The sequence below is a fragment of the Catharus ustulatus genome, chromosome 10 (assembly GCF_009819885.2).
Source record: "Catharus ustulatus isolate bCatUst1 chromosome 10, bCatUst1.pri.v2, whole genome shotgun sequence".
Taxonomy (NCBI): Eukaryota; Metazoa; Chordata; class Aves; order Passeriformes; family Turdidae; genus Catharus; species Catharus ustulatus.
In genome coordinates this window covers 5,072,634-5,094,355 of record NC_046230.1, presented here as the reverse complement: position 1 = coordinate 5,094,355, position 21,722 = coordinate 5,072,634, and the positions used below count along the sequence as shown (strand labels likewise).

Below are 21,722 nucleotides of genomic sequence, written 5' to 3'. Positions count from 1 at the left end.
AGGTAAAACCCCTTCCCCAAGACACGTGCCAGGTTTATCCAACAAATCTGGTTTATTGACATTTGTCAAAACAATGCAACTATATACAAAAATTAATCTTCAAAAAGTGCTATCTTCATATTAAAAAAGCCCTGTTGGATTTCATTAATAAAAAACTGAAACATTTCTTTTTCACATTTATAAAAACAGCACCACTGGTTTGTACCATGAGGATGCAGGTGATGCCCAGGCCTGCATCCAGCTTTGTCCCAGGGAACTTGGTGTGCTGGACACTAATTGTGGTGACAGCTCTGCAACAAGGGACTCTTCATCTTCCCCCAATGCCAGGCACCTCTCAGACACCAACAGGATGGCTGCAACACATTCCTGGGAAGGCAGCAGTGCTCAGGAATCCTACAGAAGCTGGGTAGTCCAATCCACACCAGGGCTGGGTGTTGGATCCAGTGGGATGGCCACAAAATCTTCATGAGTGCATCACTGCCTGTTCCCAGAGCTCTGGAACAAAATAAAAGGAGACAATTTTATTTCTAATACCAGCAAAGAAAAAGGAGTTCAAAGGCTAAATCAAAAATAAAACAATTTTCTAATGGTTTGAAACATGCCAGGGCAGAAGAACACAGTAAGTGCAGGTCTCCAGGTCCTAAACCACTTCTGCTTGGGAAGAGTGGGAATTATCCAAAGTCTCATTGTAAGAATGACCCAAAGTCTCATTGTAAGACTGACCCAAAGTCTCATTGAAAGAATGACCCAAAATCTCACTGAACTCTCTTTAGTAAAAAGTGAGATGGGTAGACATCAATACTCAGAGTTTCCTTGAAGGAGCAGCTATTCCAATCAGTTTTATGCCACATTATGTGCAATATGCCCATCTGCCTTACAGATGCCTCCAACAAATCAAACCTGACAACAAGGCAGTGCTGAGGACACAGATTTCAGCTGAAAAATGGGTTTTGACAGGCAAGTAAGAACTAAACCCAAATTCCAGGCTCTTGAGAGAACATTCACTGCTTTTCCTACCTCTGCCTTGGCTGTGCACACAAACATGGGACAATTCTTGAGGGGGAGAGAAGAAGGAAGAAAAGGAGGCCTTTTACTCACCTCCCTTTCCTCCTGCTGCCCAGGAATGTTGTCCTGGCCAGGAATGTTATCCTGCTGCCTGCTTGGAGCCCGTGGCAGGAGGGACCAGGCTGTCCAGCTGCTGCCTGTTCCCTGTCTGAACCAGCCACTCATAGAATTTATTTTCTACCACTGTCTGGAACTGCTTCCTCTGATCCCTGAAACAGAAACATCAGCAGGGAAATATGGAAAAATCACATTTATTTACAGTACTATCCAAACAAGCCTCCAGATGTATCAGGAAGAGCCAGGCTTGGTTCCTGAACCTTGCAGAGACAACTAGAAAAGGTTTTTACTAAGTGAATGTGATGATAATGAACCCCAAAGGCAGAACCTGGAGGAGTTGGAGAAGTCACACAAAATTCCCCATCCCACCACCACAACCCCTGCTCCAGGGCTGCCTCCTCTTTCCCCTCAGGGAAACTCAAAAACTGAAAAGGGAGGAAACTAAAATTAGCAACCAGTGCTTAAGCACTGAGGACATGAAATTCTGTTCTGACAGCACCAGAGAGGATGGAGATCAGGGAAAAAATGCACCTATAAACACACCTCACATCATTCCTGCTGCTCATTAGGAACTTTTGGGGGGTTTTTGGCAAGCTCAGCAGTAACAGGGTGGGTCACTCAGCTCAGGCTAACTGGCACTGATCAGATGCCCAAAAGCATCTCCAGAACAGCATCCCAGCCCTCTGGGATCAGCTCATATCTGGAATTTCTTAAGCCAAAGGTGGCATGGGTGTTGAGTAGCTCCTGAGGGACTTTTTCAAGGAGTTTACACAATTCATTTCTGAACACCAATGAAACATGAACATTTTCCAATATTGTGGTGATTTTATGTGGGTTTGCTTTGAAGCCATTCCTAATTTGATGTGCTGACCCCACTCTGTACTGGAAAAGGAGGAAACCAGCTCCAGAAGAGAGCACAAAGGTGATCAGAGGGATGGAGCACCCCTCCTCTAAGGAAAGGCTGAGAGACTTGGAATTGTTCAGCCTGGAGAAGAGAAGCTTTGAGGTGAAATCACTGTGGCCTTCCAGTGCCTGAAGGAGCTACAAGAAACATGGAGAGATGGCTTCAAACTGCCAGAGAGGGTCAGATGGGATACTGGGAAGGAATTCTTCCCTGTGAGGATGGTGAGGCCCTGTCACAGATTGCCCAGAGAAGCTGTGGCTGCCCCTGGATCCCTGAAGTGTCCAAGGCCAGGTTGGACAGGGCTTGGAGCAACCTGGGCTAGTGGAAGGTGTCTCTGCCCATGGCAGGGGGTGGAATCTGGTTGGGTTTTTAAGGTCCCTTCCAGTTCAGGCCATTCTATTTAGTTTTGTCCCATCACCCTCAGACCCTCCATGTATCCACATCCTTTTTTCAAGTTAAGGCTGCTGTCTGTGTGTTTTCTTCCATTTGAGCCATTCCCCAAAGAGCAAAGCAGGGTTCTGGGACACAAACTAACCTAAATTCCTCCCCACTGAACACAAAGGCAGCCACTTCTTTCTTCCCTTGTGGATTTATCTTCTCCAAGAGCTTTTTCTCTACCTTGATCTGCTACTGACCCTGAAAGACTTTCTGTCTGATACGCTCAGAAAATGAATAAACAGGATTTTATGCTTTTGCAAGTTGTTCCTCAAGCTGTCTCCTTGGTCCCGTCTTATGGTGGTTTTACTTTCAGCCTGGCAGGATTTACATTCTTTTTTTGCCCCACTTTCCTCAATCAGACAACTTCAACTTCTTGAAAGATGTCTTCTTATTTCTAACACTCTCTTTCACCTCCCCGCTTGAGCACAGCAGCTTTTTTCTTTCTACAAGCCTGATATCCTGTTTGCTCTAAGCTTCCTACTTGTCTACCTCCTTGTTTCCCTGCCTGCAGGAGACAACAGATATTTTCCACTGTCAGCTGCCCAGTTTCTTTTCAACAAGCTGCTAAAGTTGCCAGAGTTTCCCCCCTTTTATGGAACAAGCAGCAAGCTCTTGCCTCCTGTGACTGCAGCAGATGATGGCAAATCTAAGCACATCATCCCTATTTCCTCACAATTCTTTCACAGGGAGGTTCTGACAGGCCAAACACCTTCCCAAAACTGTGGTGGGAAGCAGCAGCCCTGGGAGAACAAGAGATGTTTGAAATGGGGTTTTATCCCCATTCTGCCAGGGAAGCTGGGCAGAGGATTCCATGTGAAGCCCTGTGCTCTGGAGGCAGGCTGGGAGAGCTGGGGGTGGTCACTTGGAGAAGAGAAGGCTCCAGAGAGACCTCAGAGCCCCTTTCAGTGTCTAAAGGGGCTCCAAGAGAGCTGGAGAGGCACTTGGGACAAGGGATGGAGGGACAGGACAATGGGGAATGGTTTCCCACTGCCAGAGGGCAGAGTTAGGTGAGATATTGGGAAGAAATTCTCCCCTGTGAGGGAGGTGAGGCCCTGGAACAGGCTGCCCAATCCCTGAACTGTTCAAGGCCACATTGGACAGGGCCTGGAGCAGCCTGGGATAGTGGAGAGTGCTCCATAGCAGAAGGTGGAACAGGATGAGCTTTAAGGTTCCTTCCAACCCAAAGCATTTTGGGATTCTACATCTCTGAGCTATGCCTGTGAGCATTACTCTTCCCACCTCACCAAGCAAAATCCCAGAATTGCTAATTACTAATGCTCTAGGACTGGCCTGCAAGACATGGCTCACACAACCCAGCCCATCCTTCAAGGATTTCTGTGGAACCCCATCCAAGAACCCTCTGTCCATGTGCCCTTCCCGGGGAGCACTCACCTGCTCAGCCCTGCCTCCTTCACCATGCGCTGCCACATCTGCACCTTCTGCTGCCGCTGGCTCAGCACCTCCTGGTACTCCTGGGGAAGGCCCCCTGGGGTCTCTGTGGTGTCTCCTTCCATCTTGAAGGGAATCACAAAGGTGTAGAAGTCTGAGGGGGGCAGGAGGCGGAAGACGCTCGTGTCACCGCTGTCCTTGCACACCAGCATGGGGCTGTCCCAGTAGTTTGGCAGAGTGGCCAAGCCCACCTGAGCCATGTGATCTTCCAGCGTGGGGTAATGGGTGTGGAAAGGGGCAAAGCTGACTGCCTGGTTCCCTGAGAGGATGAGGGGCTGTGTGGGTGTGAGCGTGTGGAAAGTGCAGCCGGTGGTGGACGAAAGGGACAAGCGATGGCAAACCACGATGACCTTGATGTTGTCACAGCTCTGCACGTGGACTGATGTCTCCACAGGGCCCAGGACAAAGGTGCTGTTCCTGCACTTCTCAATGGTCACAGATCTGCCAAAGAAATACAGAATCATTAGGGCTGGAAGGTGTGGGATGATGGTTTGTAAGGATAGTGCAGAAGGCAATTTTCCTCAATGCATTACAGCTGTTCTGATTGCAGACAAGTGGAGACAGCCTTGCCTGCCCAGTGAGGATGGTGTTATAAAAGAGTGGGTCAGCAGGCTGAAAGTTAGTTGTAGTTGGAGACTCAGAGTCTGCTGGCTGTGAGGAGGTAAGGGACATCAGGTCATGCAAGGACAGACAAAGTAAGAAGATGCTGTGTGAGGAGCAGACAGGGTTAGGCAGCCAGGTAAGGGACAGGTTTGGGTTAGCCAGTCATGCAGAAGGAAACCTGCAGAGAGGAGAGAAGGAGTCAGAGTTGTGTGGAGCTGCCTGTGAGGAAAGGAGTCAGAGTTGCCTGAGAGAAGTCCACTGAAAGAAGGCATGAGAAGTTTCTAATACAGGACTGATGATGGTGTTAGTCCAGTCTGTCTTGATATAACTGCAACAGGAAGGAACCTCCATCTAGTCCAAGGCAGGGTCAGCTGCAGCAGGTGACACAGGACTGTGTCCAGATAAGTTTGGATTGTCTCCAGAGAAGGAGATTCCATGTCCTCCCTGGGCAGCTGCTGCAGTGCTCTGCCACCCTCAATGGAAGGAAGTTCTTCCTCATGTTGAGGTGAAATTTGTGTTTTAGTATATAGCCATTGCTCCTTATCCTGTCACTGGCACCACCCTCTGGCACCCCTGGAGATCTCTGTATGGAGTGATGGCATCCCCTCTCAGTCTGGTCTTCTCCAGACTAACCAGGCCCAGCTCCCTCAGCCTTTCCTTATCAGGGAGCTGCTTCAGTCCCTTCATCATCTCTGTACGATCCACTGGGCCCTCTCAGGAGCTCCTTGTTCCTCCTGAGGAACCCAGACTGAACACAGCACCCCAGCTGTGCCTCACAGGGCTGAGCAGAGGGGCAGGATCAGTCTCTGACCTACTGGGAATGCTCTTCCTAATGCCCCCCAGGATCCCATTGACCTCCTGGCCCCTAGGACACACTCATGGCTAGCCCAGCTGTGTCCCAGGAGAGCCCAAACTCACCGCAGAGGGGACAGGAGGTAAATGAAGGACTCATTGCAGCGATGGATTCTGATGTGAGCCCCCACCAGAGTGTCTGAGCTCTTGGCCAGGGTCTGTCTGTACACATGGCTCATGATCACCATGGGAGCCACCTCTGGCACCACCCGGGCACTGCAGGCAATCTTGGCTTTCCTGGTCGTTCCTTCCACTGCAAAACAAAGCCCACAAAAAGCTCTGGGTCCAGCAATCCCTCAGGAAAATCATCAGCCCCAAAGCTTAAGGGATGGTACTTCCCACATCAGAACCACCATCCTTGAGATGTCTCCTGGGCAGGTCAGCAGCACGAGGGCACCAGGAATTTCAGAAACTGAGAGATACTGAAGGATCAAAACCACTTCAAGATTACTTAGGAGCAGTCAGAGCCTCCCACAAGCTCCAGCCAGCCCCAAGCAAAGAATCTCCAGTTTTACAAGCCTGTTCCTGAACACAAGATTCAGCTCAGCAGGAAATCCTGAGGGCAAGTTTTAAGCAGGCATTGCACCTTTTTAAAAGAGAAATGTTCCCTCTAGGACACAACCCTTAAGCCCTTCCCATCTTCCCTAACCCACTGGCCCTCTTGGGATCCTGCAGTCAGGGAAACAAAACATTGAGTTAAATTCCTTATCCTAAGGGGGAAAGTGCCTTTGCTGCACTGTCATGTCCCTGAAGGACAGGGGCTGGATTGGAGACAAGGAAACCTAGACCAGGTCTCGCCCCACTGCCAGATCCCTGGTGAGCAACAGAAGCCAAGTTCCCATTGCTGGGTTTGTTTTTCCCTAAATTTTATTTATACTATTTACCTATAACTATTTTTCTGCATTTCTAGATTCATTTCTGTATTTTTCATTTTCTCTATTGCTATTTTCCCATTTCTCTGGTTTTGTACTTCTATTTATTTCTGCATGCTCCTGCTTCTATTTTTCCATACTCCTACTTGCAATATATCTGTATATTTCTATGTATTCCTATTTTGCTCACATACTCCCATTTTCCCTGTATTTCTGCCTTCCATTTCTTCCATGTCCCCCCACTGTCCCCACATTTCCCCCACATTTCTGCCTTCCTAAGAACAACTTCCCAGCAGTTTTTCCCACCTTGCTGTGCCCACGCCAGCTTCTTCCCAGCCTTGAGGCAGACAGTCATTCCCAAGGGATTAGGGGTGAGGGAGGAACGCAGCCAGCTCTCCAGCTTGGGCAGGGAGAAGGCTCTGGCCACCTTGGAATATCCATTGAGGCCATGGCAGGGCTGCCTGAGGGCCAGCTCGTGGAGGGGCCGCACAGTGCCCGAATTGCTGACGGTGCCCTCGAGCAGGAAGCTGAGAGCACACACGGCTTCAAAGGACACCAGGCTGCTGCAGCTGGAATGGGAAGAGGCTGAGAGCTGCTCTGGCTCCAGCAGCAGCTCCAGCATATCCAAGAGGTGGCTCTGAACAAAGGCAAGGTGCTCCTGGTCGTTCCAGTTCTGGAGGGGCAGGAAAAGATGCAATGGGGTGAGTTCTCTAATATATACAAATCCTTGCTTAGAATCATTCTAGAAGAAGGAAACCCAGTCAGACACAGTCCTGCTCACTCCTGCTGCTCTGCTGTCTCATAGGAAAGACACCTGCTCCCCAAAAACTCAAAACAAAAATTTCATTCCAATTCAAGTACCAAGTATTTCTTTCTAGACAGCAGCACTAGGCTCTCCTACAGTCCTACACAAATCCAGGCTGCTGCTGCTGGCATTTAAAGGGAGGAAACAAATCAATAGCTGACACTCAAGGTCTTGGAGCTGCTCCAATGGAAAATCCCTGCAGCCAGGATTCTGTGCTGCCTTCCAGGATAAAAAGCAGAAGGTCATTTCTCCACAGCCAGTGCACCAATAAACCAAACCCTCTGAAAGAATCCTTATTCCAAATTCTAAAGGGCTCCAGCACCAAAAAAAAACAGGAGAATGGAATTCTGGCAGAGCTTCATACAGCCAAGTTTTGCTGAATGAACACACAGCTGTGATTACACTTTGTCCTCACCACTTTTGTTCAATATTCCAGGATAAAGTTACCCAGCTCCTATTTTTAATGATTCCAGTTTGCCCCAAGCTACATTTCACCAGCTCATCCTACTCACAGCATCTTGGCCAGAATTCCAGAGGTTTGCATGGCCTGACATAGGGTTACAAATTGTAATCCATTCTCCCACACAGAGCTGCCCACGGGGCACATCCAACTCACTCCTTCCTAAACACCCGGCAGTATTTCAAAAGGAAACAGCTTTTCCACGTGGTTGATCTACAGCTGAACAACCAACTCCCCTCTCAGAAACAGAAGGTGATGCCCGGGAACCCCCTGGGATCCAAAATTCACATTGCCTCATGAGCACGAGGAGAGCTTCCTGCTTGACTAATAAAGCAAAAAATGCTCTTCTTAAAAAGAGACTTGCCAAGATTCTTAGGGAATATTCAGTCGGCTTTGGACTACACAAAAGTCTCACAGAAAACTAGAAAAAAAACTTTTGATAAACTGAAGAGATCATAACAACTTCACCTCGTTTATTGGAATTCTGCAGCCGGACGATTGCTCACACTTTGCTAGAGGTGAAACCCTCGCAGGAACAAACCAGCCCCTTTCCAAGCCCCCTGAAGGCAGTCCCGCAGAGTGAAGAGGCTCCTGCCCGCGGGGACCCCACGAGTACCTTATTGTCGCCGGCCGATTTCCCAGGCAGGCTGGGAGACTTGGTCCGGGGGCTGGGCCACTCGTCCCCGAGCAGAGACCGCCGCAGGGAAACCTTGTGGAGCTGCTGCACGTACAGGAAGAGCAGGAACTGCAGAGTGTCCACGGAGAGCTGGAGAGCACGGGAGAGACAGAGAAGAGTCAGGCTGGGCCGGGCCCCGCCTCGGGCGGGCTCGGGGCTCCCCCTGCCTTAGGCCGGCCCGGGCTCTTGCCTTGCTCCGCTCCCGCTCCAGCTCCTCGGCGTTGGCGCAGGCCGCCGCAGCCTCGGCCCAGCGCAGGCGGAGCGGCGGGGCGGGCCCGAGGAGGCCGCGGAAGAGCTCGAAGTAGAGCCAGGCGATCTCGCGGCTCAGCTGCAGCTTCCCGCAGGCGATGTGCCGCCAACAGGGCCAGCGCAGCCGCGGGAAGCAGCCCTGGTCCGCCCGCGCGCGGGCGTAGGCGGCCGTCTTGCGAAGGTAGTGCGGGGTGAGGCGGGCGGGCGGCGGGGCCGGGAGCGCTCCCACCAGGAACGGCTCCGTGCGCACCCACAGCCGCACCGGCCCCGCCGCCGCCATCGCCGCGGCCACTTCCGGGTTCCGCCGCGGGCACCATAGAGACGGCCCTGCCCTCCTCCCAGGAGCCGCTGCCCATTGGCTGCCACCGCCAGCGCGGGGGCGGGAAAAAGAAACGTGCTCGCTGATTGGCTGTTCGGGAGGAAGTAACCCCGGGGGGATGGCGGGGCGTGGCCGGAGCTCCCGGCGGCGACGCTCCGGCAGGCGATTGGCCGGCGGCGGTGAAGTGTGAGCAGCCCATTGGCTGGTGGCGCACGGCGGCGCGCTCGGATTGGCTGGCGGGGAACACCCCGAGCTCCCATTGGCTGGCGGCCGCCGCCGGGGCCGGGGCGCTGCGGAGCTGCTCGGACGCGCCGCTCCCGCCGCTCCCCCTCAGCCGGCAGGGCCGGGCCCGCCATGGCCCCCGCCTGGATCGGCCGCCTCTGCCTCCTCCTGCTGTGCCTCTGCGGGGAGGCCGCCGCGGGGTGAGTGCGCGGGGCCGCGCCCATGGCCCGGGGGGTTCCGCCTCAGCACCGGGCCTTCCCCCCACTCAGGGTCGCGGCCGCGGCGCTGACGGGACCCCGCTCCCTTCCCCTCATCGCTTTCCTCTCTCCTGTTTCCCCTCACCTCTCTCCCTTCCCGTCTCCCTCCCATCCCCATTCTCCTTCACCCTGTCCCCGTTCCCCTCGCTCCTCCCTCACCTCCTCTCACCCCCCACGGCAGGAGAGATTTCTACAAGATCCTGGGGGTGTCCCGCGGCGCCTCCATCAAGGACATCAAGAAGGCCTATCGCAAACTGGCGCTGCAGCTCCATCCCGACAGGAACCCCGACGACCCTCGGGCGCAGGAGAAGTTCCAGGACCTGGGCGCTGCCTACGAGGTGAGGCCGGGAGGCGGGAATGGCCTCCCCGGGCTGGGAGGGGTGGATGGGGCTCGTGGTGAATCGGGCTGGAGCTTGGACACTGAGACATTGAGGGTTCATCCTGTGGCATTCAGGGGATGGCAGAGGAGGTTTGTAGGGGATGTTAAGGTTCTTCCACAGGGTGCAGCTGGAATCCACCCTTTCTCTGTGACCATGTGAAATTCCATCTTCCTCCTGTTATATATTGATTTCTGTCCTACACCTTTTGTTGTCACAGAATCCCAGGATAGTTTAGGTTGGAAGGGATGATCTTATTTCATCCCTTCCACATCAAATTCCTTCCTTCCTCTCCCTGTTACTACACCAAATTCCATCCTCCTCCTGTTAATACATCCAGTTCCAGATACTCTCCCAAATGAAAAACAAAGATCCAGGTTGCTTGGAGAGCTGCTCCTGCCGGAGGATAATCCAACACCTCAGCTCTCCCAGCCAGGAGGAAGCCAAGGCACCAGCTTAAAGTTCTTTGGAATCTATTGCCAGTTCCTCAAGGGAAAAGTGGAGGTGTAGCAGCTCATAGTGTGTGTAGGGCCTGGCTGGGATTAGTGTGAGCTGATGGGAAGTGAAAGGTACTGGGCTGGGGTTTAGAGGACATTAACTGAGAAAAAACAGTTGTGGGTCACAGGAGGATTCCTGTTATTCCATGATGATGTTGTGGTATGCAAATGATCCCTCACCCTAATAGCACAGTGCATTAAATAAATCAAATATAGATTATTGCATTGCCCAAAGGTCTGAAGTCAAACCTTGCTTTCCCTGGCTGTACATACATGTGATGGCATGCAGGCTGTGTCCTCCTTGTTTTCTGTCCTTTTTATCCTCCTTGGACTCCATCTGCTCCTGCTCCCCCCTGTGCAGCACAGGGACCCAGAGGAAGATGGTGATGAAAAATTCCATTAGCAAAAACTCCCAGCAGTGACTTGCTCTTTGGGTGGGAGGTTGAGGTCATTTGGGAAAAATCCAGCTGCAGGGGAAAGGATTTGTAGTTTCTGTTTCCATCCCTGGTGCTCTTCAGGTATGCAAATATTTCTCAAATGAGGAAGTGAGAGAACAGCTCTGTGGTGAGAAAGAAAACCATTCACTTTAGTTTTATCTCTGAGCTGGGGCCCCTTTTTAGTTCAGACTTAAATAAACTGGCTAAATTATCACGGCGAAAATGAATAGAAAGATTTTTTTTGTGGATAAAAGTAATCTCCACATCATTTGCAGCACCTCAGGATTGATGCATGTGGAGCTGTGAGTTTGGTGCTGGCTCTGTGAGCTGGGATCTTGTTGGCACTTTCTGCTGGCAAAGATTTTCCCTGCCTCTTCCTCGAGTTCCAGTTTATTTAAATGTTTGCAAGCAGTTCAGATTATTCTTTCTATTTAAAAGCTGAGTGAAAAAATGTTTGTAAAATCAAATCAGAAATCCAATATTGATGTGTGTGAGGTTTGGAGGAAGCTTTTTGTGCCCTCCCTGCAAGGTCTTTATCTGTATTTAGCCAGGACAGCTTGGAAATCCTTCTGCTGAATTAGCTGAGGGATACAGGGAGTTGATTTTGGGCAAAATGGAGCCAGAATTGGGTGTCCCTTATAAACCAGAATTTTCCTCACCATAATGCCTCTGTTAACAGCACCTGCTGCTCAGGGTCTGGGTAGCTGATAATGGCAAAGCTTTCCTAAAAAATGGAGGGGAAAGTAGGTTAATGAACCTTCTCAGTCTCTTCATTTTTTGCTCTTTCATTGCTCAGTGATTCCAGCCTGGAGCTGCAAGTCTGAATTCAGCTGTTTGATCTAGGAAGGAGCTGATCCCAGGAGAGGGAGCTGAGACTCTTCTACAAAGAGTCATGAGTCTCAGGAAGGATTTGGGAGGAGTTTCCATGGGAATCTCAAGTGACAAAGGGAGAACTGAATCTTTACCTGCTGGGTGAAAGTAGTGAAGTCACCGCTGAATTTTTCCCTGTTTTTATTTTACAGTGGTTATAATTCTGCAGAATCTCAGGATGGTTTGAGTTGGGAGGGATCTTAAAGCCCATCCAGTCCCATCCCCTGCCATGGGCAGGGACGCCTCCCACTATCCCAGGTTGCTCCCAAGCCCTGTCCAACCTGGCCTTGAACACTTCCAGGGATGGGGCAGCCACAGCTTCTCCACACACCCCAAATCCAGCTGGTTTTTGTCTTTTAGCTGCTTCTCCACCTGTTGAGTTGCTTCTCCATCTGTTCCCACTCCTGTACAGCCTTCTGAAAGCCAACCTGCCAACTCTGGCCTTTCCAAATATGATCAATGGGGGAGGAAGGGCAAGGAAGACTAAGTGGGACCAGAGACTTCTGGATCTCTGAGACAGGAAAGAGCAAAGATCAAAACCTAGGAAATACAATCCATGCTTAAAAGTCATGGCTGAGACACAGGGATGGTGGTATGTGATTATTTATCTCAGCATGTCCTACTTTGTAGGATTTGAGTGATTCCTTCTGATTCTTTTTTTAAGATAAACTCAATGTTCGCATTTTCCAGGTTGCTCCTGACGAAATATTCTTATTATGGGCTTAACTTTCCCAGCCAGCACAGCTCCTGTAGTGTCCCCAGTGAGAAGTGCTCGGGGCCCTCAGAGCCTTGTCCAGCACCTCCCCTCAGCTCCAGGTGAAAGCTTTTCCCACATCCCTGCCTTTTCCAGGTGCTGTCAGACGAGGAGAAGAGGAAGCAGTACGATGCCTATGGAGAGGAGGGCCTGAAGGATGGGCACCAGAGCTCCCACGGAGACATCTTCTCCCAGTAAGGAGGTTTAACCCCTTTGGGCTATCCCACAGCTGCTGCTCTGATTCTGTGATGCTCAAGCACCCCTTTGATGGGGTTTTTACCTGGCCAGGGTCTCTGATGTGTGAGTGGAAATTGGAAGAAATAAATGTACAGGGGGTATCCCACATGCAGTTTCCAGTTTTGGTGTGCCCCACTCCTTGCTGCAAGCAGGAACCAGTAGAGACTTCCCACATGGTCACTCTGGGTGATTTTTCAGGTGCAGCACCTGCTTCAAACATGTGGAAACTTTCTCAGCTTATCTGTGTGTGACTGGGGTTTAACCTGTTGTCACACATCACTTTGGGGACACTTTTCTTTCTGCAAAGCAATGCTGTGGTTGTTTGCACAGCACCTGTAGAATTTGGAGCACTTGCACATTGTTTGGGCAGAACCTGATTTTCTGCCCCTTTGGATAAATTTCCAGAAGTAATTCCAGAAGTCACTCAGCTGCTGTAATCCTGGCTGAGGACTTGCAGTGCTGCTCTGCTCTGTTCTGAGGGACAATATGCAGGAGTTTTCCTCATCCCTCTTGTGCTCAAGCTACTGAAAACCAACCTGCTGGCAGTGACTTGCAGTGCTACTCAGAGTTTACACCTTCTGGTGGTGGCAGCTGAGCAGCAGTACAGTGTGGAGAGGTCAGATTTTGAGTGTTCTGCTCCAAATTTTGTTTTCTTTAGTGCAGAAAACTCTTCCAAAGTCGCTGCTTTGTTTGAAGGCTTTAGTTGTGTTCTGCAGGAGCAAAAAGAGGTTCCTGGGTTTACTCTGGAGCTTTAGGACTGGGAGGAGGATGTTTTTTAGTGGAGCAGAAGCATTTACCCAGAGTTCCTTCCTGACCTAATCAATGTGCTTAACTCCAGCTTCTTTGGGGACTTTGGATTCATGTTTGGAGGAAACCCACGGCAGCAAGACAGGAATATTCCCCGAGGAAGTGACATCATCGTGGACCTGGAGGTCACACTGGAGGAGGTGTATTCTGGAAACTTTGTAGAAGTAAGTTTACTTGTCTCAGTGTTTCCAGGTGTTCCCAGGTTACCAGAGCTCAGCATGTCTTCTCCCAAAAATCAGAGCTGAAGTAGATGCTCCTTTTCTGTGTCTGGCAGTGGAGAATGTTGTGGTGCTGTTTCCTGTACTTTACTGAAGAAACCACACATTTTTTCACCTTTTGCATTGGCAGTGTCTCCATGAAGTGTGATAATACTGATTTCTTTCCTGTCAGTCACCAGCTCAGCTTGATTAGTGCAGCAGCCCAGCTGGAAGAGGTATAAATGGTGCCTGTGTAGAATTTAGGGATATTTGAGGGGCTGTTCATAAGCTTCAAATTCAGTTTGCAATTCCTGCAAAACTGTGTTGAGGATTTTTCAGTCTCCTGTGGCCAAACATGTCACTGCAAGTTTCCAGATTATATAACTGAGAGGAGCACGTGGAAAATTAGTATCTTCTTTTAACTAAGCTCCATCTCTGGTGCTGACAGTCCCTCCACGTTGGTTTTCCATTGGTTGGTTTTGTGTTGTGGCTGTTGGGGGAACTCCAGATAATTTCCCTGTTGTGTGGGGCAAGGAAGTGTCATAACCAAAGTGTGGGGTTTTCCATCCTGGTGTTACTTTTCCTGTGTGGAGAAGTGTGGAAAAGGAAAGAGAGTGGCAATAGTGATGTCAGAGAGAGATTTTCTGGTGTTTAATGTGTGATCACAAGGTGAGAACTTGTCAGTGTTTTGCTGAGGCCACATTTGGAGCTACTGTGGCAGCACCACTGTGATCTTTGAGGTCCCTTCCAACCCAAACCATTCTCTGTTCAGAGAAATGCAGACCCTTGTGGAGACCCAGGAACGCTGGCATCAACCTCTCCCTCTTCCCTGCAGGTTGTCAGGAACAAGCCAGTGGCAAGACAGGCACCTGGCAAACGGAAATGCAACTGCAGGCAGGAGATGAGAACCACCCAGCTGGGGCCTGGGCGCTTCCAGATGACTCAGGAAGTTGTTTGTGATGAATGTCCCAACGTCAAGTGAGTTTGATGCTTTTTCCTGCTCCACAGAATGATACAATTTGTGATTTTATGTAGGGATGTTTATTCCAAAAGCCACCACTAGGTGGGGGGACGCGCCTGTATTCCCTGGAAGAGCTGGGGACTTTGGGAAGCCTTAACACGGGGTTCTCATTTCTGATTCTTACATCTGTTGGATGTAGAGCTCCCCAGTTTCCTCTTCCAGCCTTGCACAGTCACACTGCTAAATCTGAACGGGAAGCGCCGCTGGGAACAGCTGGATATGGAATGCCATGCTGTGGTCACACACCCTGGTGCTGACTGTGTATTTGGGAGCTTTCAGCTTGTGTGAGCTTGTGGGGCTGTTCCCCTTACCCCAGTGACACAATTAGAAGTTGAGATGAAGTTGGAATAAATAAAGTTGAGGACTGAGTGCTGGGTTGCTCTTCCCGTTTTCAGGCTGGTGAATGAGGAGCGGACGCTGGAAGTGGAGATAGAGCCAGGGGTGAGGGATGGCATGGAGTATCCCTTCATTGGGGAAGGTGAGTGTGTGCTCAGCTCTGAGCTGCTCCTCTCCAGTCCTTCCCTGGCACTGGCAGTGCCCAGCCCCCATGTGGTTGGAAATGCTGTGTCCATGTGCTGGAATCCAGGAGTGTGTTCCTAAGTCTGGATAACACAGTTCCACTCCCTCAGCTGGGAGTGGGCACATGCACAAAACCAGCTCTAAATCTGAGTTGTGTAACACCTGAGCAGGAGCATCTGTTCCAGGCTTCAACCCATAAGGGATCCCCTGTTCCCTTCAGTGACTAAAGGACATAATGAACATGCAGACAGGTCTTCAGAAAAGCAGAGGTGTGACCTTGCAATTCTTAGAAAACCCTAAGCTCTTTAAGCAGAATTTCACTCATCTAAAAATCAATTAGTTGCTTTCTTTTCCCTTTGACTTGTGAGCTGCAAGCCTGTAACATCCTGCTTGTCTGTCTACTCTTTCCTAACTATTTCCTTTAAGCAAAACTTTTCTTTCTCCCCCACAGGCGAGCCCCACGTGGATGGGGAGCCAGGAGATTTGCGCTTCCGAATAAAAGTTCTTAAGTAAGTCTCTTAAGTTAGGCTCTTAACTCTTAAGTTAGGCTCTTGCTTGGCCAGATGGAGATTGCCCTTCAGCAGAGCAGGTGCAGGCCTGGCACTCAGCACAGCTCTTGTGGTGCTGGAGGAGCTGGACTTGATGCTGTTAAAAGTGGCATTATCAAAGTATCCTATTTTTTTTGGCTTGAATTCACCATGTGTGATTCAGAAGATATCTCCTTTTCCTAGCACACAATCTGATTATTGTAAGGAAATGCACTATTAAGAAAATTGCTGTGTGAGTCAGGATTTCTTGCCACACCTCACCACTCAGTGCCCTAGAAATAGAAAATACACTTATTAGTGCATATCTTAGACAGGAAAAAGAGGCTAAATTTGATTAATTTCTCACTTCCCCTCCTATTTGTGATTTCTTCAAACTCCTAAATAGAAGGACAGAAGCTCAAAGACATGTTTCCCCTATGGGGAAGGAGTAAAGTTCAATGGCTCTTATTTCCACAGGCACCCAGTGTTTGAAAGGAGAGGAGATGACTTGTACACAAACGTGACAATCTCGCTGGTCGAGGCACTGACGGGCTTTGAGATGGATATTGCCCACTTGGATGGGCACAAGGTGAGCCCCAGAGTGTTGTGTGCATCCCAAATTCACCTGCAGCTCTGTGCTGTGGGTTGGCTTGCTCAGGGTCTGGTTATCTCCAGTATTCCCCCTGTTGGAGCATTCCAGGCCAATTCCCATGGAGCCAGAATGGGCTCTCTAAGAGGAGTGCACAGTGTGTGCCTCGCTTTCAGGCTGTCCCAGCAGTGCCTGGTGTTAGTTCTGGCATGTGTCCAGTAAAACTGCATGGACCCACAGGATATCACTGCTTTTGGCAAGGAATCAATGCCAGCTGGATCTTTCCAGTGGGTTGGAAAGAGCGTTGGAGTATTGGGGTGCACACACACAACATGGACTGCCCAGGGAGGTTTGGAGTCCCCATCCCTGGAGGAACATCTGGATGTGGCCCTCAGTGCTCTGTGCTGTTTGACAAGGTCAGACTCAATCATGGCTTGGACTCAATGACCTTGGAAGTCTTTCCCAACCTCAGTGATCCTGGGATGCTTCTCCTGTACCACTAACAATGTTGTAAAATTCCTTTTCTTGCCAGGTTCACATCGTGCGGGATAAAACCACAAAACCCGGCGCCAAGCTGTGGAAGAAGGGAGAAGGGCTTCCAAACTTTGATAACAACAACATCAAAGGCTCCCTCATCATCACCTTCGATGTGGAGTTCCCCAAGGAGCAGCTGACAGCTGAGCAGCGGGAAAGTGCGTGCCCAGAGCCCTGAACCTGGCACAGCTCCACAGGGGCTGGAGCAGTCAGGAGGGGCTGTCCTGTCCTGTCCTGTCTGTGCCCCTTGTCCAACATAGCACAGTTGGCTGAGGGCCTGGGATTAACTCCCACTTCCCTTGGAAGCAAGGAAGCTTGGCTGCTGCGGTTTGTGGCTGAGGTTGGGATGTGCTGCTTCTGGAATGCAGCTCTTGGCAAGTTTGCAGGTGCTTTGTTTTGGAGCTGCTCGTCGGTCTGACCCCACAGCTTTGCTGGGCTCAGCCTCTGTCTGCTTTGCCTTGGCTGGAATGGGATCACAAAGGGTTTTCCTGCCCCTGCTGCTACTTTCTTGCAGTAGTTTTTCTTATGGAAATCCCTCTGCTGCCGAGGGTAAGGAATGTCACACTGCATCAGGAGAGGAGTTGTTCTTCCTCTAGGACAGATCTTCTGCTCAGCTTCAGTGCTCAAATGGAAACCTGATGAACCATGTAGGAATCCAGAATTGCCAGGAGGGTAAATCCTTAAATCCTATACTCCTAGGAGAGAATTCTTTGCTCCAGTAGCCTCTGTGGTTCTGCTGCTCCACATCAGAGTAGGAGTCAAGGGCCTCATTCTCTGCCACAGGACTAAGATATTCCTGGCATGTACTAGTGCAGCTCTTCAGGAAATCCCCATCCCCAGAACTTCTTCAGGGCTTCTTCTGAAGTGGATTCACTTCTTTTAGTGGATTTCTCGGACTCCTCAAGTTTGTAGTGGGAAGCCAAGCCCTTGGTGGGTTTTATTCCACCCTTGGCACTAGCTGCTGCTTTGGCCACCCTGTGCCAGCTGCCCTGAGCAGTCCAGTTGGTGGCTGCAGCTCCAGATGTCCCAAAGTTCTTCCTGCAGTTGTTTGGGCTGGGAGGTCTGTACCTCTGAGCTGGGCTTAGAGTGATCCTGTTGGTGGTTTTATCCCTGTGCCTCACCTCTTGTTCCAAAAGTGTTGTGCAGGGCACAATGACCACATCACTGTGAAGTCTCAGTCCAGGCTCTGCTGCTCTTCCAGAGGCTTCATCAGGCAAAAACAGCTCTGAAACAGATGTCAAGTTATTCCAGCTGTTGCTCTTGGCAGTTTAGAGGACACTGGGCAAGGAGCAGTGACAGAATCCTCCATGGTTTTGACAGAATTGCTCACACACCTCTGTGGATATCCTGGAGCAGAGATGATGGCACTGGCATGGGTGTGTTCAGGCACAGGGCCTTGGGTGTTTCTGTCCCTCCTAAAGCAATTCCACATTTCCCAGGGGAAGGTGACTGGCTAGGCAGTCAGATGCCTTTCTGTGTGCTGGGTATCTCCAAACATCCGTGATTTCAGGACTTTTATGAGGGAATAGGTCTGCCCCTGTGTGTGGCAGCAGTTCAGTGTACACATTCAATGGAAAACTGTAGGCTTCAGAATTCAAAACATCCCTTTTTTCCCTTATTCTTGGCAGTGGTCCTCATTTCTTATCTCCTGACCACATGTTCAGCTCCTGGGGCTGTCAGAAGATATTCTGGTTCTGAGAGCACCACCCTGAGCTTTGGAGTCACAGAAATAATATCCCTTCTTTCCTGCAGCAGGACTTGATCAGCATTGATCAGAGCTGCCTCTCCCTCTGTGCTGTAGCTTGTCACTTGTTGATATCAGGAACATTTCAAAGGAAGAATTGACTTCAGGCTCCAGTAAACAGTGCCTGAAATGCAGTAGCACCAATTGTTAGGATTCCTGGTTAAAATTCCTGATTAAAGCTCGGGTATGTGTTGAAATATCCTGTGCACTATTGAGGGTGTTCAGGCCAGCAGGCAGCTGCCAGGGGTGTGGGAGCTGCTGGGAAATGAGGTGTGGGGTAGTGCTAATCCCAATATTTTCAGGGTTCCTGGAGCACACCTTTCTCTGTCTACAGCCTTTTTTTTCTAAGAACCAGACATCCAGGAGCCACATCCTTTCACCTACCAGCCAGGAAGTGACTTGGAGCCTCCTCTGGATGCACAGGAGGAAGTGAATTTGCCTTGGAGAATGACCTGTTTCTAATAATGGACAGCTCCTGGACAGGGGTTCACTTTGTCCTGGTGTTCCTGAAAAGAGTTCATGAATCTCTGGCCATCAGGGAAGGAACATGAGAAGTTCTTGCCTGGCAGAGACATGCTGCTTCCAGTTACTATTATCAGGACAGTTTTCCAGTATTTTAACACAGATACTGTGACCCTTATGTATCCCATCACTGGTTTTCAAGGACAGTAGAATGAGGTTTAAGGATAGACAAGCAGGACAAGGGTTGCAGGGAGACAAACTGATTTTAGCAGAATTTCCTGAAGTATTTACATGCCCGAAAGGTTGGAATTTTCTCCTGTACAAGTAAATTGCTTGGTTTCATTAGTGATAGTCAATCTAAACCTCCCCTGGAGCAACTTGAGGCCATTTCCTCTCATCCTATCCCTTGTTCCCCTGAGCAGAGCCTGACCCCCCCAGCTGTCCCCTCCTGTCAGGGAGCCGGAAGGTTCCCCCTGAGCCTCCTTTTCTCCAGGCTGAGCCCCTTCCCCAGCTCCATTCCCTTACTTGGACACACTCCATCCCTCAGTGTCCTTCTTCTAGTTATTTGAAGGTCACCCACAGTGCTGGGATTTTCCCTCTGATATGGGTCCTGTTTTTGGCTCAGTGGTTTTTGGGGCTGATCTGAGCTGTGTCCTGAGGGACTGTGAGTGACCAGGCTGAGTTAATCAGAGGGACTCCCTCTGTAATCTCTGGAAAAACAGTGACACATCTACCCTTGCCACTCTGCTTCCTCTGCTCCCTGTGGACTTGCCCTTTGAGCAGCAGTGGAGACCTGCCAGCCCTTCCCTGTCATGCTGACCCCAGGACATGAGTTATTATGGATTTAAGGGCTGACTCACTCTTTCAGCCTGTTTGGTAAGGATTTGATACCAAGAATAAGAATGCAGATCCCTGAACTGCCAGTTCTTTGGCATGTTTAGTGTACGGGGTTTCAGGAACGGGGAAGAGTTGGAAAAGTCATCCTGACATCTTTACTGTGCTCTGTGTGTGACATCTCCCTTCCCTTGCAGGGTGTGACATCTCCCTTGCAGGGTGGGACATCTCCCTTCTCCCTTGCAGGGTGTGACACTCTCCCTTCTCCCTTGCAGGTCTCAAGCAGCTGTTGAAGCAAGGATCAGTGCAGAAGGTCTACAATGGATTGCAGGGATATTGATGTGTGGAAAAATTGGACTTCCCTGGAAATGCAAAGTCAGAATTGTTTGAGGTCTTTTCTCCTGCCCACTGTAGAAGGGGGAAGAGGGAGGGGGGCAATGACTGAGGTTTAGCTCATCTTTGGTTTGTAAATTATGGAAGTACTCAGAGTTTGGGGAAATACTTTTTCAGGACATAACTGGTGCTGCCTATCATGTTCCACGTCCTGGAACAACAGAGATTCCTTGAGCAGGAAAACATAGGTGGGGGAAAGGAGTTTTAAATTCCACACAGATTGGAATTTCTGGTTTTTAAATATATTTTGATGTGACTTTTCTTGGCCATCTCAACATATTTTCATAGCTGCTCCTGCTTTTTACGTCCTTTGCGTAAACTTCTTCCAAATTCCTGTTGTTTTGGGGTGGTATTTTAAATCCTAGCCCTTCCTCTCCTTCCCCTCTGAGTCCTGAGTGTGGTATTGGTTCAGAGTCTGGTTTTGGGGCAGGAATACTGGTGCTGTTGGGAGTGCACTGGGCTGTGTTAGGCCCCACAATTGGTTGGGAAAAGTCTCTCAAGGCCCCTGTGGGCCTCTCTTAACTACCAAGTCCCAGGAGTCAACACTTGGTTTGAAATTTGAAGTTGCACCAGCTTAGCACAGACTCCTTGGTCATGGTGGAATTTGGGAATGGCTCCCCATGGCCTTGGTTGTCCCTTGTTGCCCCCACATGGAACCAGTCTGGAAAAGCTCCCTCCCCTCCTGGGCTCTGTCCTCCGTGAGGACGGGTGAGGCTGATGGGAATAAAGTGTTTGTTGGAGTTGGAATGGCAAAACCTCCCTGGTGATGTGTTTCTGGGACAGACCTGGGCTTCCCTTTGCCAGGCAGCAACACAAATCATGGAATCAGTAAGGCTGGAAAAGCTCTCTGAGGTTACCCATGTCCCCAAGTGCCACATCCACACATCTGTTAAACCCCTCCAGGGATGGGGATTCCACCACTGCCCTGGCCAGCTGTGCCAGGGCTTCACCACCCTTTTAGGGAAGGAATTTTCTGTCACATCCAATCTAAACCTCCCCAGGAGCAATTTGAGGCCATTTCCTCTTGTCCCTTGTTCCCTGGGAGAGGAGCCCAACACCACCTGGCTCCACACTCCTTGCAGTTCCTTCAGGGATCTTGGGGGCTGTGAAGTGGGATCCTTCCAGCTTCTCCAGGGAAGTGTGTGCTGAGGAGCAACAGATGCAGCCTCAAGGTGGTTTTGGTTTTGGTTTATTCCATTTTCTTTCCTTGGGAGCTCTGGAAGCAGCTGGAGGTAGGCACAGCCCCTGTGTCCATGCTGCCCCTGCTCCAGCAAGTCCCGCCCAGCCCTGCAGCTCCAGCGGGAGTGACGCAGGGGAAGCAGTAGCCCCGGGAAGATTTCCTGTTGGATCATCATGTACATTTGCCTTGGCAGAGCACTGCAGGGGTTTGGGGAGCAGCTAAGACAAACCTGTAGTGCCAAACCCTTGGTCTCTGCTTTTGAAGTTGTAACCCCAGGTGAGGCTGCTTCCTCTGCCCATGATTCCCGGTCTTTTCCAGGTGCTGCCTGTGCTCCCTCTTAGTTCAAGTTTCTAGGAAACCTCAGATTTCAAGGAAATTCCTTCCCATATCCCTGGGCATGGGGCTGTTCCCTGTTATTCCAGCCTCTTGAAGCCCTGCTCACCTGTAGCAATAAATCCAAAAAGTCAAGATTTCACCCCTAAGCTCCAAGTTCTCCCCCAGGGGAAGGTGGAACC

At 50.3% G+C, this 21,722-nt stretch overlaps 2 protein-coding genes across 2 annotated transcripts; one reads left to right on the top strand and one right to left on the bottom strand.

The window, feature by feature from the left end:
• Window positions 1–33: 33 nt before the first annotated feature.
• On the bottom strand, window positions 34–8,710 carry TBCCD1 (TBCC domain containing 1). The gene is made up of 7 exons (XM_033069226.1): window positions 8,372–8,710; window positions 8,122–8,271; window positions 6,547–6,913; window positions 5,435–5,621; window positions 3,857–4,354; window positions 1,099–1,274; window positions 34–495 (listed from the first exon to the last, which is right to left on the bottom strand). Exons 1-6 carry the CDS (start codon window positions 8,708–8,710, stop codon window positions 1,145–1,147), a joined length of 1,671 nt encoding a protein of 556 aa, XP_032925117.1. The 3' UTR covers window positions 34–495; window positions 1,099–1,144.
• A 335-nt stretch (window positions 8,711–9,045) lies between these two features.
• On the top strand, window positions 9,046–20,302 carry DNAJB11 (DnaJ heat shock protein family (Hsp40) member B11). Its single transcript, XM_033069223.2, has 10 exons — window positions 9,046–9,171; window positions 9,410–9,566; window positions 12,260–12,357; window positions 13,239–13,371; window positions 14,240–14,382; window positions 14,821–14,903; window positions 15,396–15,453; window positions 15,949–16,060; window positions 16,593–16,752; window positions 19,910–20,302. Exons 1-10 carry the CDS (start codon window positions 9,104–9,106, stop codon window positions 19,972–19,974), a joined length of 1,077 nt encoding a protein of 358 aa, XP_032925114.1. The 5' UTR covers window positions 9,046–9,103; the 3' UTR covers window positions 19,975–20,302.
• Window positions 20,303–21,722: the final 1,420 nt, after the last annotated feature.